The sequence below is a fragment of the Sorex araneus genome, chromosome 3 (genome assembly GCF_027595985.1).
Source record: "Sorex araneus isolate mSorAra2 chromosome 3, mSorAra2.pri, whole genome shotgun sequence".
Taxonomy (NCBI): Eukaryota; Metazoa; Chordata; class Mammalia; order Eulipotyphla; family Soricidae; genus Sorex; species Sorex araneus.
Genome location: NC_073304.1, coordinates 114,412,457 through 114,430,295, shown reverse-complemented (window position 1 = coordinate 114,430,295; position 17,839 = coordinate 114,412,457). Strand labels below are relative to the sequence as shown.

Here is a 17,839-nt window from a genome sequence, read left to right as displayed (position 1 = left end):
TCAACGAGATGAGATGTAATGATACACATAGCAGCAATAGGTAGAAGATACATCTTAAGAGGCTAGCAAACAATGGTCTGGGGACCAATCTGATACTCCATCTGCTTTTGCCAGTAAGCTAAGGCTGGATTTTGCATTCTAAATGGTTGAAAAAAATCAAAAAAGGACTACTTCATAACTTGTATAAACCTTATGAGATGCAAATGCCAGTAGAATTTGATTGAAACCGACAAGTCTATCCATTTAAGTAATACATAAGGGATTACTTTATACTATGATAGCAATGTTTATTAGTTGTGAGAACAAATTCTAAATTTTTAGTATATGATTCTTTACATAAAATGTTTGCCTAACCTTATTCACAGCTCCTTTGGAATTCCTAGGGTCATGCCTGGAATAGCCCACCATGCATAATTCATCAGACAAAACCTCCCAAATAATCAGCAAGAAGTATCAGGAGTTAGATCGACAAGAGCAGCTAGTCCCTGTCTTTCCCAGATCTAGGCCTGCATCCATAACAGAGACAAATGAATGTATTCTTTCACCCCAATTTGAGAGAATGAAATCACTTCAAGTTTCCCAGGAAACAGGAATGTTCAGTGCCCTTTGGCTCACTGCATTAGTGAAGAAAAAACACTATTGTGGTCTTTCTCTACCTCTTCCTTCCTCAACACCACCTACCTCACCATGCTTCCTCCCTGCCCACCAATTGCATGCCCGAATAACTCCATGTGACTTACAATGCTTTGGGAGAGGGATATTAATATCCACAGCATCTATCAAACTCTGCTCAATTTAATCCCTACAATTGACCAGTTTATTGATTGTTTAAATGCCAATATTGCAATTCACGACAATGTCAGAGTTATTACCGTAGCCCCCAAGGAGAGACAGAAGCTAGCTTTCACTCCCTGGTCATTAGAATAAGGCAGAGTGATAACCATTATTGTTTTCCCTCTATAACCAAGCAGGGACACCTTGACATTGTATTAGGCTAGAAATGTATTTTAAACTGGGACCAAGAAGGACCCACTGGGAAGTCATTTTCCACATCACAGCTTCTTGGAGGAGACCAGCAGTTAGATATCAAGTTCCTGGGTACCCAAAACAGTAGATCAACCAGTCTTACTACTGGTTGAGCCTTACTACTTCTAACTGTGTAAATCACATGGGAGCCTGACTCTGCAATAGCTGAGGGATACAAACTGCATCCAGAGGAGATACTGGGAATATGAAATAAGGACCCGGGGCCAGGAGGCACTAGGTAATGGAGTAGCCAAGATACAGTTTAGATCTGGAGAGCAAACTGCCAATCTGAGTCCAGCTACAGTAGTATCTATCTGGAGAATTTTGGGGAAAAAAACCTTGGACAGGCTGATTCTACCAGGTGTCAGGCCCAGCAGTGAAATTTTTCATGAACATCTCATATTACCTCCATGGCCTCAAGGCCCAATCCAAGCTGGGCCTTAATGGCCTTAAACCCAGTTGTAGTCAGTGAGACTTGCCTGGCCACTTAATTACAGGCTAATCCTGCTTCCCTCCATTTGAATAGCACTTCTTTGTCCCTCAGAACATTTAGCTTTAGTCTATTGGTTAATGGGTCCATCTCCTAGCTTCTCTCTAACTAGATGGCCATTTCCTCAAGACTAAGGTCATCTCACATTTTCTCACCCCTAAGCAGCACAAGACCTACACCCAGTGAATAGACACAACCTTAATATATTTGCACAAAGCTGGCTCTTGTGAGTGTCCTCATCACTTTAGGGAGGGTTTTGGCCAAAGGATACAATTAGCATTTCTCACTCCCTTCCGAACTATGGCCCTGGGTAATTTTCCTCACAGCACCTTTTCAATATCCGATCTGCTAATATGCATGCATTTGTCAATGGAGGTGTCTTGTCTTTGTTCCCACTAGAACACAAGCTCTATGGGAGCATATACAAGGAGAGAAGTAACTAACACAGAAAATACAAGCTATAAATATTTGGTTAAATGATTTTTTCTTTTTAGATGTCAGAAGTAGAAACCTATCTCCATATACTCTTTCTTGTCTATAGAGGACTTGGATTGGGTATGAGTGAGCAATATACTCCTCAGATATAGGCAAGCTATGGAAACCCTACATCCCAAATATGGAATACCACGTTTTGGGGGTATGGGGGGTCACACTTGGTAATGCTCAGACTCTGTGCTCAGGGATTATTTTCTGCAGGATCAAGGGACCATATGAGTTGTTGATGATCAAATCCAGGTCAGCTGCATGCAAGGTAAAGCCCTACCTGCTGTACTATGTCTCTAGTCCCAGCACCCCAACTTTGGTTGAAGTGCAGGAAATACCAGCCTAAAATCAGATTACCAGAACAAAGGTGCAGCAGGATGCAAACGTATGCAGTGGCCCTGTGGTTGAAGGCCAGAACATTCCTGATAAGTGATACACTGACTGCTTGCTAAGGACGAGGAGTTTCTGGGCTTTGGTTTTCAATTTTCTTTCCTGTTTCCTTTTTGGTTTGGGGGGGCCAAAGCTGGCTGTGCTTACGGCTTACTTAGGTCTCCGTGCTTAGATATCACTCCTGGATGTGTTCAGGGAAGCGATTTGTGGTGCCAGGGACTGAACCCAGGTAGACGCATACAGAGTTAGAGCCTATCCTGTTGTCCTATCTCTCCACGCCTGTTCAACAGTTGCAGTGCAATGTTGTACTGGCTCCTAATACTTAATTATAATTAAACTGAGAAAACACATACACATCCAAATCAAACCAGAGTTTAGTGGATTAGAGTACAGTGCTTTTCTGAGAAACTGAACCAGGCTGGGTTTTTTTGTTTATTTTTGTTTGTTCTTAGCAGGAGGGGGCAGGAGAGAAGGGAGATGGCCATGCCATCTAAAATGATAAGATTTTCCTGGCTGACATAAAGGAGCAAGCCACAGCAATCTGGGGATTAGAAGCATCAGGGGAAAAGAACACTTTTGTTGACTTTTCTGATTATTAATCCATTTTTCATGGATTAGTAAGACAATAAATGGAAGAGAGCCGATGTCAGCATTAAAACCTAACGCAGTTAATTGGACAAGTCTAGAGAACTCTAAAGAATGGAGTGTGACCTACACTGACAGTCCTGAAGACAGATGAGAAGTCAGTGAGCCCCACTGAGATGGACAAAGCTCGTAACAAGTCCCTGAGTCTTTCTTCCTCTTCCTCAAGTTATAAGCTTGGTAACTTGCATATAACCATGACTATCACCATGATTATGATTATCACCACTACCACGATGATTATCAACAAATTTGTTTGCCTGTCTACATCGTGTGCTAAAAATAAAAACATAATTATGTAAGGTTATTATTTAGAAGGCTATAAGGCACTGTTATTAAATACAAATAGAAAATCAGCTATTTTTTTTCCTAGCATTTAGGTAAGTTTTTTTTGAGTCTTATATTGGGTTTTCATCTTATCTCATCTCTTTACAGATAAGAGAATAAAATCAAAGAGGATAAGAGACTTGCCAAAGCCATACAGCTCATCAGTGGCACAGACCAGCTCTGGCCCTAGCACCATGTCCACAGGAAAGACGGTGCTCTCTGACTTCAGAACATTCACCCAGCATCTGATCACTCTCTATTGTAATGAGCCAATATATATGCAAAGATGGAAAATTCCACCCTGGATCATACCTGATGAGGGTTCTAGCTATTTCAATACATGTTCCAAATTTCAGTTCCAATAAAATAGTTTCAATAAAATAATTGGAAACAGGAGCTAAATAGTCTCATCGTCCAGTTTGGAAAACTTTATTCTGAGCAAATGTGAATTAGGAAAAAAGTAGATGGCACCTCTTTTGCACCTGTCACTCACCAAGATGACCTTCTCTATCTCCTTGGGTGCGCACCAATGGAACATCCCTGTAGAGTCATACTTCTTCACATTGGAGTCCATGTTGTCAATCTGATCATTTCCAGGAATTAACAAAGGGTCATGCCTGGAGAGAAAGGAACATAAGAACCTAAGTGGGAAAGGTGATCAATTATAAATGGCAACTTTGTCCCTGAAGTTATATCTCAGAGGAGATAAAAGATACAGAGGAAGTAGTTGTCACTGATGGCCAGATGCTTGCAGAGTCCACCTTTCAATGACAACTGGCCCAAACCATGACCTGCTTGGAAGTGGAACTTCGCCAAGTAATTATTTCATTTTTCTCTTCTGTTTCTGGTTTTGCAGATCTAGTCTCCCGTTTTATGGATATCACATCCTCCTTTCATTGTACCAGCTACTCAATCTCTCCAGCATGTCTGTGCATGCACATACATACACTGCACACACACACACACACACACACACACACACACACACACACACGTAAAAGGGTTGCAATTAGCATTGGCAATGAAGAGGAAGGAATAGGAATAGAGCCTCATGCTGACTGACTGGCACAAGGATGGAAAGCCAATTACTCGCTCTTTCTGACTACAACTTCTGACATGATGCTCTTCGCAGTAAAAGCTTTAACAGGCTGCACTTTAAATATTTTAGCAATTTGCCCAATCAGATTTTGCTCTCCCCAGCTGAAGCCCTTTAAAGATTCAGCAACGTGTCACTTCAGAGCAGATTGACTACCAAGTGCCCACATCTGGAATACACGACTTTAATGCTAAACAACACCCTCTCTCTTTGCCTTGACAACTGTATTTGCACAAACTGTCCAATGACAGCCCCCCCCCCCCACCACACACATACAGGCACACACATACATGCACCTCCCAACTGCAGCATTCCTTGGATGAGAGCCTCAAGCTCACACACATCTTAATCAACTTGTTTGGAATTCTCAGGGCAACACATATCCTCTCCTGCCTCCTTTACTGATAGAAATGGAATACGACTTTACAGAGGCCTTCCCATTAGTGGCTTGATAGAGCTGAGCCAACAATCCCTAAAGAACATGCTCCTACATTTTGCATTCCCTACCCACTGCCCAGACCCTATTTCTGATAGTGATGTTGTACTTCACTTTGAAAACATTGTTGGGTTTTTAGAACATTGACCGAGTATATCAGCAGGACAATGTTGCAGGCATACCTTGTTGTCCTGGCAGAGGAGCTATCTGCTCTAAATATTAAATTCAAGAAAAGAAACATGAGAAAATTGAAATTCTCCCCCAAATGAATGTAAAATATATTTACTTTGTAAATATTCTATGTGGGCTGTAAATATTTATTTAGTTTTAGTGTTTCTCTGAAATTTCTCTGATAATTCTCATTTCTATCTCCAGAACACAGAGAATGAGACAGTGGTTTCTCCTTCATGTGCCACAGAGCTAGAATTAAGCTTTCAGGATATCCTCCACGGCTTTAACTGCTCTGCATAGATGGCAAGACCATCACTGCATATGTTTGTTCTTAAGAACTCGCTTTTAGGTTACAACAAATGACAAATACACACATGAGTTTACCATGCAAAGGTGTCTTCCATTACCATGTTGGTTTGCTATAGGAAATATCATATCTGATCTTAAAAGGAAAATAACTAGCCACCTAGAAAGAGTGTTTCAGTAGCTGGAATACAGGTTAAGTATTAGTGTTATAAACCATCAGATCAGCATTATAATATTAAAGTCAGTGAAAGAAGTTAAAATAAAGAGACATTTGTTGATAAGGACTGGTCAGAGTAAGAATAAATACTTGGTTTTTTTTGGTCCTTGAAGTAAGATGCCACAGAGATCTGCTGTGTGAAATAGGTAAGTGACTCCAAGTCATCAGAAGAAGTTTGAAAATGGGAATAGAATAAATTTTTCCAGTCCTAGAAGAAAATATTTTAGCAAGTGAATATTAATAAACTTTCCCTAAAGTTATAGAGTCAGGTTCACATTATCTTGTCCTGCTTATTGGTTGAAGAGGAAGAATTATCTGAGACCTGGCTCCAGGGCTTTCAAAGGATTTAAAAAATCTATGATTACATTCACATAATATCAGGAAGCAAGTAAATGATAATGAAAAATGACACTGGCCAAAATTCCTTTTTAAAAATATGTGCCTTGGAAGATAAAGAATCTTTTGATTCCTTATCTTTCTCTGTAGATGTGGCTTCCCACTCCCATCTTACAAAAGTAAATAATCAACTATGATGATCAATATCTACTCAAAGAGAAGGAAAAAGACATATCTGTAAATGTCAAGCCTTATTAAATAGGATGGGAGTCTGGAAAAACTGGGTATAATCTGGCACTAGGGCTCCTACCATAATATTAACTAGAACATCAAGAAGCATCTGGGAAGTCTCAGTGGTTTGCCAGACCTCAGACTCCCTGTATTCTCAAGTCTCTCAGTGTGCCTGGATAATTTAAATGTAGGTTGTTTAGAATCTTCCTCAAAAGGATTGATCCAAGGACCATCAAAACCTCACTAAAAAAATGTTATTTCCTTTCTAGTCAGTTACGGTATCTGGAATTTTAATATTATTTTCTTTGAATCAGCAAAACAACCAATAAACATGAACCTTCTTCCTCTTAAGAAAAATAGAGGATACTATAATAATAGTGAAGTGACAAAAACAGCCATAATGAGTGGTGCTGGAGCGACAATACAGAAGATAATGTGTTTGCTTTGCATGCGACTGTCCCAGGTTTGATCTTTGGCACCCCATATGGTCCCTGATCACTGCAAGGAGCAATTTCTGAGGGCAGAGCCAGGAGTAACTCCTGAGCATAGCTGGGTGTGGGCCCCAAACAAAACCAATGCAAACAGCAAAAAGAGTCAAAAAGTCATAATATCAAGAGAGAGAAAATGTCAACCAATAGTTGGAATATACTGTGTCATTTTAGAAAAGTAATATACAAGGTGAGAAAATTTGGAAGCTATTAATAATTCTGTATTTGAGTAACATCAAGGGAGATGTGTTAGAGAAGATAAAATATATATTATTCCTAAAAGGTGAGGAAGAATCTCAGCATATTTTGATGTTAATTTTAAAATAACCAGTGTGAAATTTTAGAAAGTTGCAGACATAAGAGAAGAGCCAAAGAATTGCACATAAAAATGATATTGGAGGTATTACTGGATCTAAGATTACAATGTTGGTCAAGGGGAAGATTCAACTGATTAAGTATGACTGACAAAAGGCAGACTAGAAAGAGTGCTTAAAGCAAAAGTTAAGCTTCTGGAAAAAATGTTATAAAACTTGAAAAAAAATAGAGTTCTCTCATGGAAATGGATTTTTTTTATCATTTGAACCGTTCCAGAAAAACTGGGGATAAGAAAGAATCTAATTATAAATGTTGGGTATGCCTAACAGACTTTTAAGGTTTGAAGAAGTGCACTTTCTTATTGGGAAAAGTGGTTGCTAGAAAGGTATTGGAAATATTGAACCTCTGTTGGACATTAAAAGGTTGGAGAGTACCAAGTAAGTGAAGAAAAGTTGTTGGAGCTAAGATGGTAGATAAGAAGCAATGAAGACTGATGACTTTACAGTTCCATTAAAGGCTAGAACTGTTCCTCATTCACTGATTCCACTGTCTGGGAGGAAGCTTGGAACATGATTCATTCCAGCAACACAAGAATCTGTAACTGTGCTTGGCCATCAAGGATAAATGTCTTTACTCTGTTTGTTTCCATTGTGATTTCAAGCGCTTTATTTGCTTTATGCTGTTGAGAGGGCTTCAAGATAGGTGAAGAGTGAACAGGCAGTTGCCCATGGAAACTTCTGCTTTTAAACTGAGGTTTATGGAATTTAGATTAATAGAATAATTCCAAGAGTTTGCTACAGAGCATCACTGCTTATATTTCTGTGGTCAGAGGAAGTCCCAAAAAGGAATTGGGTTATTAGTTTTACACAGAAAGGAGGGCCATTAGTAACCTGACAAACGTACCATTCACGATAGTTCATAAAATGACAGAGAACTGTCCTCATGCTCTCAGAAAATCCTTCAGGGACTTCTTAGTAGAACCCAGGGTCACTACTACATATTGTTTTTCATATCTTCATGTACTTTCCCAATTTAGGAAGTAACCCCGAATTTCCTTAAAATGCACCATAACTAACTCAAGACTTGTCACAACTGAGCTAATGAACCTGCTTTTATTTTAGGGTAATAAAAGTCCTATTCATTGAAATGAATCTGAGTAGATAGCTATGTGCTACATTGCATCATCCACAAAGTTTTTATGCTAAAGTCCTAACCTGTCCCAGACATCACACTGCTCAAATTTTGAGATATGGTTTTTCAAGAGGTGATTAAACTAAAATGAGGTCATTAAGGTAGGCTCTCACTCAATATGTCTGATATCTTTATAAAAAGAGGATAACTGAAAACAGATACATTCAGTGAAAGACACTGTGAGGAAACCAGGGAAAGACAATTATCTTTAAGCCAAGCAGAGAGACCTGGAAAAATGTTCTTCTTGACCTCAGAAGGAACCAACCCTGCAGTGCCTTGGACTTTTAGGACTTCAGGACTTCTAGACCCCATAAATTTGAGAAAATTCATCTCTGAGTTTAAGAGATCTCTGGGCTTAAGATACTTCGCCTATGATTCTCTGTGACTGCAACCCTAGAAACTAATCATGTGTCTTAAATGAAAACAGAAGCAATTCATCAGTTCTCACTATACTCAGGATTCTAGAAGTCCTCCATACACAACATCACCTGGACATTGAAAGGAGAAATCATCATGCTACCGGTTTAGGAATACAGAGAATTATACCAGAAATACACAGAAACTCGTTCAAAGAATTTGGACCAAGATTCCTTCCCCCTCCCCCAACTCAATGTACATATATCTACTCTGTGTGAGAGAGGAAATTTCTCCCTGGACATTGAATTACACTTGCATTTGAGGGCTGACAACCCAACCCAAATGAAAGAGGAAGATTGGACACTGATCAGTTAGTTTGCTCAGACCAGCCAAGAGTAGATCTCCAAAGAGTGTGTTTGTAAGTAGATCCTACTGAGGACAGGAAACCAACTATTTACTTTGTAACAATGCAGCACTGTCTTAAAGTGTGCTGACTCCAGAACCAAAATATCTACTTCCAGTTTTGATATGGACAAATTGCTACATTGTGCCTCGCCTCAGTTTCTTTATCTATAAAACATGAATATTAGCCATCATTACAAAATGGATTCAATATAAGCATTTTATGAATAAGGACATGTTGTTCACTTAGGAAATAGGACCTGACAGAGCACACATGCACTCAACACATGCTTCTTCTTCTTCTTCTTATGATCATGATCATTATTATTATGTTTTAGACTTTACTTAGAACTCATACATAGCCCTTATAAGTAATGAAAGGAGACAGGACAGAGTAGTTCAATATAAAAATATAGCTAATGACTTCCACGATCACTAAGCACTACCAATATAACTACCATCACTGTCGTTATTGCTGACTGGTCTAATAATTAAGATATTTGCAACTCTTTCATCTTCTCTCACTGCCCAGCAAGTGTAGGATTCTCTGGGTTTAAGAACTCCTGTGAGACTTCCAGTTTGGAGGATGTAACAACCTCTCTTGGGAGAAGTCTACCTTGCTACTTCCTTTACGCTTTGATTGGGCCAAAAAAGAGCCTCAAGAATGTCTTTATAGAGGACCCTTTATATCTATGTAAGAACCCTATGCCCTGACTGGACAATCAGTGGAGATGCACAACAGAATTTTCCTCAAACTCCAGTCACATTTCTTCTCATTGCCATACCAAAGGTTACATGCCGTGGTGACAGTTCTCTGTCACTTTCTGTACATACTCTATACATCCGTTCATTGTGTAATCCACAATTTCAAACACCCACCTTCACTCCTTATGAATAGGCATGGTTTTCTTGAAAACTACTAAAAGTGTATAAGCTGTGCCACCCTGACTCTACCAAGTATAAATGCAGACCCACACTTCCTCTCTTTGAAGCTACAGCCTGAGCTGGTGGACATGCATCCCAACTTTTATTAGTTGTTTTCTTGCAATAAAATCTCTATTCTAATAAGTTGTTTCTGTGCTTTTTGGACAGCATAAACAGCCACCATGCGTCGAACACTTAAAATTTTGCTGTGCTGAAATTCTCCCCTGTATTTTAGTACTTACTCATCACAATAACTGCAGGTTATTTTTATTGTTGTCACTTCTCTGCATGGATGGGAAACATTACATAAATAATGTTGCTAAGGTGGTATAATAAGTGATAGGAGGCAAGGCTAGTGAATAGAGTTTTCTTGGCTGGAAGGCTTGCTACTAACTCTGATAGCCCTTTCCTACTTGCAGGTGGCAGCTGGATATTGTCCATTGCAGCAACCCGAATCACAGTGCTCAAAGATGCAAGCAGAAAGGCATGACCAGATCATGGGCATTTATAAAATGTATAGCTTGTATGAATAAGCAATAGAAAATAACCACATGCGCCTTTCAGGGCAACATATGAAGATAAGCTCAATAATCAACTAACATCAGGGAGCTTTTGTCATGTCCCCATCTCTAAACACTCACTTAGAAAAAAATCTGTATTTGTACAACCGAGATGCCCCAGTGAGTTAAATTTTTCATATCTACGCTTATTGAATCACAGTTCACACTTCCTAAGTCCACAGCTAGAAATTAAGCATGCCTGACTTCAAATAAAGAATAAAAAATCATTGTTTTGAGGGTTTGCAGAGCAAGGAATGCCACTTGCCATCAATTAATCTCAGGAAGTGAACTAAATGCTCCACTACAGCAGAAACAAAAAAAACCTTCCCTTGAAGACAACTGCCTAAAGCAAAACCTCAAATCCCTTCTCTAGCAAACCTGCTGTGAGGAAGCCAGCATTATATTTTAAAGAGCACAGTTCCTCTTTCAGGCAAATCCCATTTTTCCCCCAAGGCTGGGGTTCACGCTAGACTTTAGAAATTTACGTGAAAGTACAACACCAAATCAACAAAAACGTTTTGGGGGTAATACTAAAAATGGTTTTAAAATTGCACCCTTAACCCCGATTTATTTCTCAGATCTAATTTCTCATTCCATGATAAGGCTTTTTCTGTCATTACACACATCCATTTAGAGGTGATTGCAGCTGCAGTGGTCAGGGCTGTGAATGTCGGGCATGCAAGAGGCCACACTGATTGTAATAGGTCTCTAATATGTTAGACACCGTAACAGAGATAGCAGGACACTTCTGAGGCTTCCAGTTCCTCTGGAAGCTGTCCTCATCAACAAGTACAGAGACACTGCTTTCCCTTCCTTGAAATGCCTGAAGAAAGGATATGATGGGGGCTGGAGATATAGCACAGCAGGGAGGGTGTTTGTCTTGCACGTGGCCGACCCGGATTCGATTCCCAGCATCCCATATGGTCCCCTGAGCACTGCCAGGTGTAATTCCTGAGTGCAGAGCCAGAAGTGACTCCTGTGTATTGCCAGGTGTGACCCAAAAAGCTAAAAAAAAAAAGGATATGATGTTTCAAAAATAATCTGCATTTCTAGCTTATGCATTAGAAGACAAACTTCTGGCAGGCAAGGGACACTCTTCTGTGTGTTTCCAGAGCCCAATAGAGAACATGATAGATGTCCAATAAAGCAACAAGATACCAGGATGGGCTGCTGAATGACCTCTAGTTTGGAACAGTCTCTAAACCAGTCCTCAGAGACTTGTTTCTTTTTTGGAGATGAGGAAACATGACCCATAAGAGCCTCCTTACCTTTGATACCTTGAGACAATCTGGAAACAACCAAAGCTCTTGCTCTGTTTCACTTTACAGGAACTGGGTTTGAATAGCTGTAGGGAGCCATTTTACAAGCCCGGCTCTTATCCTCTAGTCAAGCCGAGGCTTACTTGGGATTCCTGTAACAAGGTCACCACTGATCTTATCAGTTCGCCATTCCTCTCACTAGCCAACGCCCATGCCTGATCTGCCCAACACCCATGCCTGATCTGCATTTTACTATTGTTCCTATGGGGGTCCAAGCATGCATACTGCCCCCTCCCACCAAGAGGTATAAGTATTGTAACTGCTGTGAATAAACCCTCTCTCTTTCTCTCCTCCTCCTTCTGGCCCTGCGTCTCTTTGTTCCTTTGTTCGGTTGCGTCCCCTCCTTAGCCCCACGAAAGGTCCTCCCTGCGGGACAGGATGATGCCCGCAGGGGGGACCCCACAAATAGCCATCATGATTTGAAGGGAGACAAAAGTACTTCTACAAAGACTCATGTTTAATTCTAGTCCCAGTTCTGGCCTCTCTGTTCAGACTCTAGGACTTGGGGGAAAGTGTGTCTGGGTTGTTTCCCTGATGACCTCCAGAAGAGGTTCTGTCAATATTTGATGGAGATTCCTAAGCTGGATGCCATATTAATGACTCTTTCACTGACCTCTATGTCTAGCCAATTAAAAACATAGCCAAAATAATCAGAAAATCAACCAAATGATAGTTCTTTAAGAATACAGTATTCATAAATTTGATTTTCTACTCTTCTCTTACTCTGTTCCATGGAAACTCTTATTGTCTGTCTCTTATTCTGTTCCATAGGAGCTAGCATGGCGGTATTGAGCCATCTGACTGGGAGTCTGGTTGTGTTGTGACTGGAGACAAGAAAGCAAAAAGGATCCTAAGTGGGTTTTCAGTACCATGAACGGTTCCAAATATTTCTGCCTCATTCTGGAGTATATCTTACTTCTGGAGCACTTCTACTTCCTGCTGCATTACCTAGATCCCAAACTCTGAATTCTGGCTTCTGCCTTAGTTTATTCTTTAACACAGCCTCTACCCACCTGCTCATTGGCCATGTGTTTTTTTTTTTCTTGATTAATCAAGGTGCCTCCAAGGGTGGCCAACTGTTGAGACCCATCTACCCACAGCTCCCACACTGTCTCCCATCAGATGACCAGCATTGAAGTCACCATGACAGGTTCTCACAACTTTGGGGCAGGATCTCGGGCAACACTGGAGTATCTTTCATCTTCTCTGTATCTCTATATCTACAGGAAATGTTTTTCTTGCCAACACATAAACAAGCATTGCTGCCAACTAACACATCAGCTCTTGTTAGACAGCTGCCATGCTCGATGAAAGGAGATGATTGCCTCTGTGGAGATAAGTCGAGAGAACTGACATTATTCTACACTCCTAAATAAAAAGTCAGTCTTCAAGATACTCTTAAAACAGGAGGGCAGAATAACGGTCTTCTGCTGAGCATGCAGCTTGTCTAGGGACCTGTGTCTAATAAGCGCAAGTCTTGCATGGAGACCCACCGTCTCTCTCGCCTTTGGCCCCTTTGAGCTCACTATTTGCGATTTCTTTGTGAACTAGGACTGGGTGTACTTAGCTAAGCTGTCCTGCCTTTCTTCTCCATTCTTCCTAGTGGAAAGAACTGGGAGTGGTTATTGTGCCCCCAACCCTAAGTAGGCTCAGACCATTGTGCCATTTTTCACTACTAAAACTGTTCAAGCTGGTATTTCTAACCACAAACACCCCATGAAAAGTATGAGTCAAAAGAGAGGAAATAAGATTTCACAAGAAGATGAACTTATTTCACTTAGTGACCAGTTAATGTCCAAGAGGACAGTCTGCTTTCCTCAAATTAACACCGTCTGAGGATCAGAGCATAAGGCTCCCTTCACTGAGTTGAACTTCTCTGTTTTGGCTGTTGACTGCTATACTGCTATCAAATGAACTCTTGCTCGCCAGCTTCATGCTTTCTCTCTATGATCTACATAACAAACACATCTGGTCTAAGTCCTCATGGCCAGTGAGACTCAATCTTTCTGCAAGTGCCCTCGCTCCTCCAGAAGTAGGTGTGATAATGAAAGGTGTCAGGAATGCTGTGTGTCCCTCCTGGGTGGATTATCTAGTTCCCTTCTGGTCTATGTAGCAGATCCTAAATGATGGGGTACTTTGGAAGACACCAGAAGGTAATGGAGCTGTCACATGTCTGATCTCCAGAAGCCTGGCAAGTGGGATTGAAACTGAAACCAGTGATCCTCCCAAAATACAATGTTTTGCCTCCTCAAAAACCTGCAAGAGTTCCCCCAGCCAATGTCAAGAATAGGCTGTCCCAACACACTCAGAATTTAAACTCTAGCTCTAAAGAGTCCTGGCTCCACTGGTTTCAGCCACCCCATACCTTTGCTTGTCGCCTTACACCTTTCTTTATTTCCTCCATGGGCAGACTAATGAATTAGTTCTTAAAACAAATTCAGCAGCCCAACAACTTGGACCAAAGTATTCCTAATTAAGCACAGTTTACTAGATTTATCAAACTTTAAGACTCAGCCTCCTCATCTGTAAAGTGGGAAAGAAGAGGATTACCTACTAAGGGGGTTATAGTCAGTATTTAATACATTCTCTGTCTTAAAACTCTTGGGATGATGCCTGGAACCTAGTAAATAAACAGCAGGAGTTCTCATCATGCAGGATTAGGTTTGCCAGTACCTTCTCCACAAACCATGCCTGTTCTCTAAGGCAGAGGTAAAGACAGTGCTCTATGTTCTCAGAGCCATGCTGGAAGACCTCTATGTCATTTGTACTCTATTTTTCCATATATGCCTGTCTGTCTCCTAAGTCAAACTGTGAATTCTTTGAAGATAGGAACCTACTCTTTTCCATCTTACTTTAGATATTTTAAGAACCTTCCATGGTACCTTGAATATAATAGGCTCTTACTATTTGCTGGGTGGAAATTAATATGAGTAAAGGAATAAAAACAGCTGAAATGCACAGTATTTTGAAATTGTATTTGGGGATATAGTAATGAGTGCCCACACATTTAGGCAATCTAACCACTGAAGAAATACTCTCCATGGAACTGAAGTGATAGCACAGCAGGTAGGGCATTTGCCTTGCACGTGACCAACCCGGGTTCGATTCCCAGCATCCCATATGGTCTCCTGCCAGGAGTAATCCCTGAGTGCAGAGCCAGGAGTAACCCCTGTGCATTGTCAGTTGTGACCCAAAAAATAAAAAAAAAATACTCTCCACATCCAAAATGAATGCAGCTATTTGAAATTGGCTGTGGTGGGAACTTAATGTGTCTGTGCCAGGAAAAGCCATTGGGTCTGTGGATCTTTTCAACCCCGTCCATTGAATTTTCTTTTTTCTAGAGTTATCTTCCAGAAAGCTGCTGTTGAACCTTCAATGTGGTCTGTGAGGCCTCCAAATTAAGAACCCTTGACTTCATTACTTAGAGACAGAGTTCTTGCCCTCCAAACCCTTGGAAGGTTAAAAATAATACAGCTTCCTTTCCAGGGTAAACCTAGCAAGTTGGGAGAACTAGAATATTGGTGCTTGGTGCTTTCAAAGGAAAATTAGGAGAGACTCATTAAATAGCTCCATGTTAGGAGATAAGAAAAGAAGATTAAATCCCAAGAACAGGGGAATATCCCCATCCTACTCCTGCTTGGTAAATTAAGCAGGGATTTTCAATCATGACACAGGAATCCCTGGCTTGGAACAAAGACTCACCATTTGGCTGTGAGGGTGGCTTCATCAGGACACTAAAAAACATAACCGCACTAGGATCCAGACACACAAAATGAGGCTGTTCATATAATGACTGTGCAGAGACTTAAGTGACACTTAAGAAGCAAGGGAAGCCTGAGACCAGAATAAGGGAAGAAAGAGTCCTTTAGGGCAGAAGCCCAATGGCAATTCACGATTTGCAAGGACCCCTCACACAGAAGCCTGTTTTTATTTGTAGACCACAGTGGTAAATTAAAGCCTATCCTCATCCATTCTGGGCTCTCCAATTTCTCTTGGTGCTATTCCTATCACTGCCCATAGGCCACTAAAACCTGCCCACATTAAGAATGATTGATTCCACCCAAGTAGTCAGTCACAGACTGTTGTCAAAAAAAAATCCACTTTAAGTCAGTCATTAGCTTCCTTTATAGATTTTTCAGGTCAAAAGGAAGAGGACATAGGAGTCCTATATCCTATCTCTGGTATCCGAAAGGGAGTTTTGGAAGAGACAGGGAGACATGGAGAGGCCGCCAGGTGATACCTAAGTCTCTGTTTTCAGTCAATAGCAGGTCTAGCAAAATCAAGTCCTGGCAACCTCAGCACCAGCGCCGGTACTCAACCCAAATAAATGCCTAGTGTTCTTGATTTCTGCAACGGAGGTGACAGAAAACAAAGAGGTACCTGGTCCTATGCTTCCGCCTCAGACAAAGTAGGTACAGCAGCAAGGAAACAGAAAGACACCGAAAGGGCGGAGCTTCTCAGATTGGATGGGACAGTCCCTGCCAACTGAGCTACCATGGAGTCCACTGCAGTTGATAAAGCAAATTGACAACAGTAGCCATGACCACAGCAGCAGCCCAAAGGCACCAGCAGCAGATACCCAAGTTCAGTAGTGTGGCAAGTTTCAGCACTCCGCCTGACCCAGGATTAGCAATCCTGATGGACCACAGAGCTGACAGCTCGCACCCAGGAGGGCTGCCTCCCTCGGTTCCTCTCCGACAGACAATGAAAGCAAGCCCCACTTTGAAAATTCTCCCCCATCATGCAAACTGACACAGGCATGCTTTTCAAAAACCCACAGCCAATCTGTTGATCATTACTTATTTACAAAGGCCTTCGGGCAGAAAGTCCTGTAAAAACCATACTCGATACGGTATACACTAGCTTTTTCTGCTTGTGGAAAAAAAGTCCCCCCAAGGCTACCTCAAACCATCACTTTCTATTGCACATAAAATGTAGCGTGTAACACTAAAGTATTTAATATATATGGTATAATATATCTACAGGAAAGGCATTTGTGTAGAAGTATGTTACCCTGGATTTGGTAATTTGATGTTTTGCTGAAGGCTACGACTTAAAAAAGCTTCCACCTCGTACAGAAGACCTGTCATCTTGGTACCCAAGAGCCAACAGAATAAAGAAGTACCCTTAAGCAGCAAAACTTTGACACAGCTTTGAAGCATATGAAAACAGTATAACTCCTCAGAATTATTATTACTCAAGATCAAAGAAATGAGCCATACTTTACATAGCAAACAGGGACAGGGAATTTGGCTCCAAAGGGTTCAGAATTTTCAGACTTCTCTTTACTTATTTATTTGGTTCTCTAAATTTAGGCATGAGAAAGCGCCTGGGCTTTTCTCTACTTTAAATGGGTAAAACTATTAGCATTAGATAAGGAGATTACCCCAAGGTGAATAAATAGGAAATGAATGCTAGCACAACAACTGGCATCATAAAAATGAGGAGCTTGGCAGTTGGTGCATTTTATTCCTCCTCATAAACTGCAAACAAGCATGTAAATCAGCAACACAGAGCTAGGCAGAGGACTATTATGGAAACATCTAGCAGGAATCCATGGTCATAATGGAACGAGACTTGAGGTTGGGTGAATCCTCACTGGGAACCTGTGTTGTCAATATAATTAAGAAGGACATTCTGTGTATACATCCTAGAAAAATGGGAGATGGGCACTAGCAAATGCAAAGTGGGATAGAAAAGGAGAGATGGGGTGGGATGGTCACCATTGTTTTATTGTGATAAGGAAAGTGGGGAAGATGGTGAATGGCAATGAAAAGAACAAAGTCATGTCAAGAAGGTAGGTGTTCCCACAGTGGGAACTATTTAGAGAGAACAGTGCAAATTTGAAACTGTACGTATTTCATTAGGTACCAGAGAGTTGGAGTCTTAGAGGAAATAAGCACCTGGATTGGTAGATGAATGGAAGACACAAAAGGCAAAATAAAAGATGAAGATGCCAAGAAAAGGAGCCTGAGGGATGTTTGAGTGAGGGAAAAGGGGAAGGAAGGGAGGGAAGGAGGAAGGAAGGGAGGGAGGAAGGAAGGAAGGAAGGAAGGAAGGAAGGAAGGAAGGAAGGAAGGAAGGAAGGAAGGAAGGAAGAAGAGGGAGGGAGGAAGGAAGGAAGGAAGGAAG

The 17,839-nt window shown here is 41.0% G+C and overlaps 1 protein-coding gene across 21 annotated transcripts in view; it reads right to left on the bottom strand.

The window, feature by feature from the left end:
* Positions 1-17,839, bottom strand: part of KCNMA1 (potassium calcium-activated channel subfamily M alpha 1) — a 767,652-nt gene that overhangs the window by 88,638 nt on the left and 661,175 nt on the right. For all 21 annotated transcript variants that reach the window (XM_055131433.1, XM_055131423.1, XM_055131426.1 and 18 more), the window contains one exon: positions 3,852-3,975. In XM_055131433.1, coding sequence (XP_054987408.1) covers positions 3,852-3,975 — 124 coding nt within the window. The remainder of the gene's footprint in view (positions 1-3,851; positions 3,976-17,839) is intronic.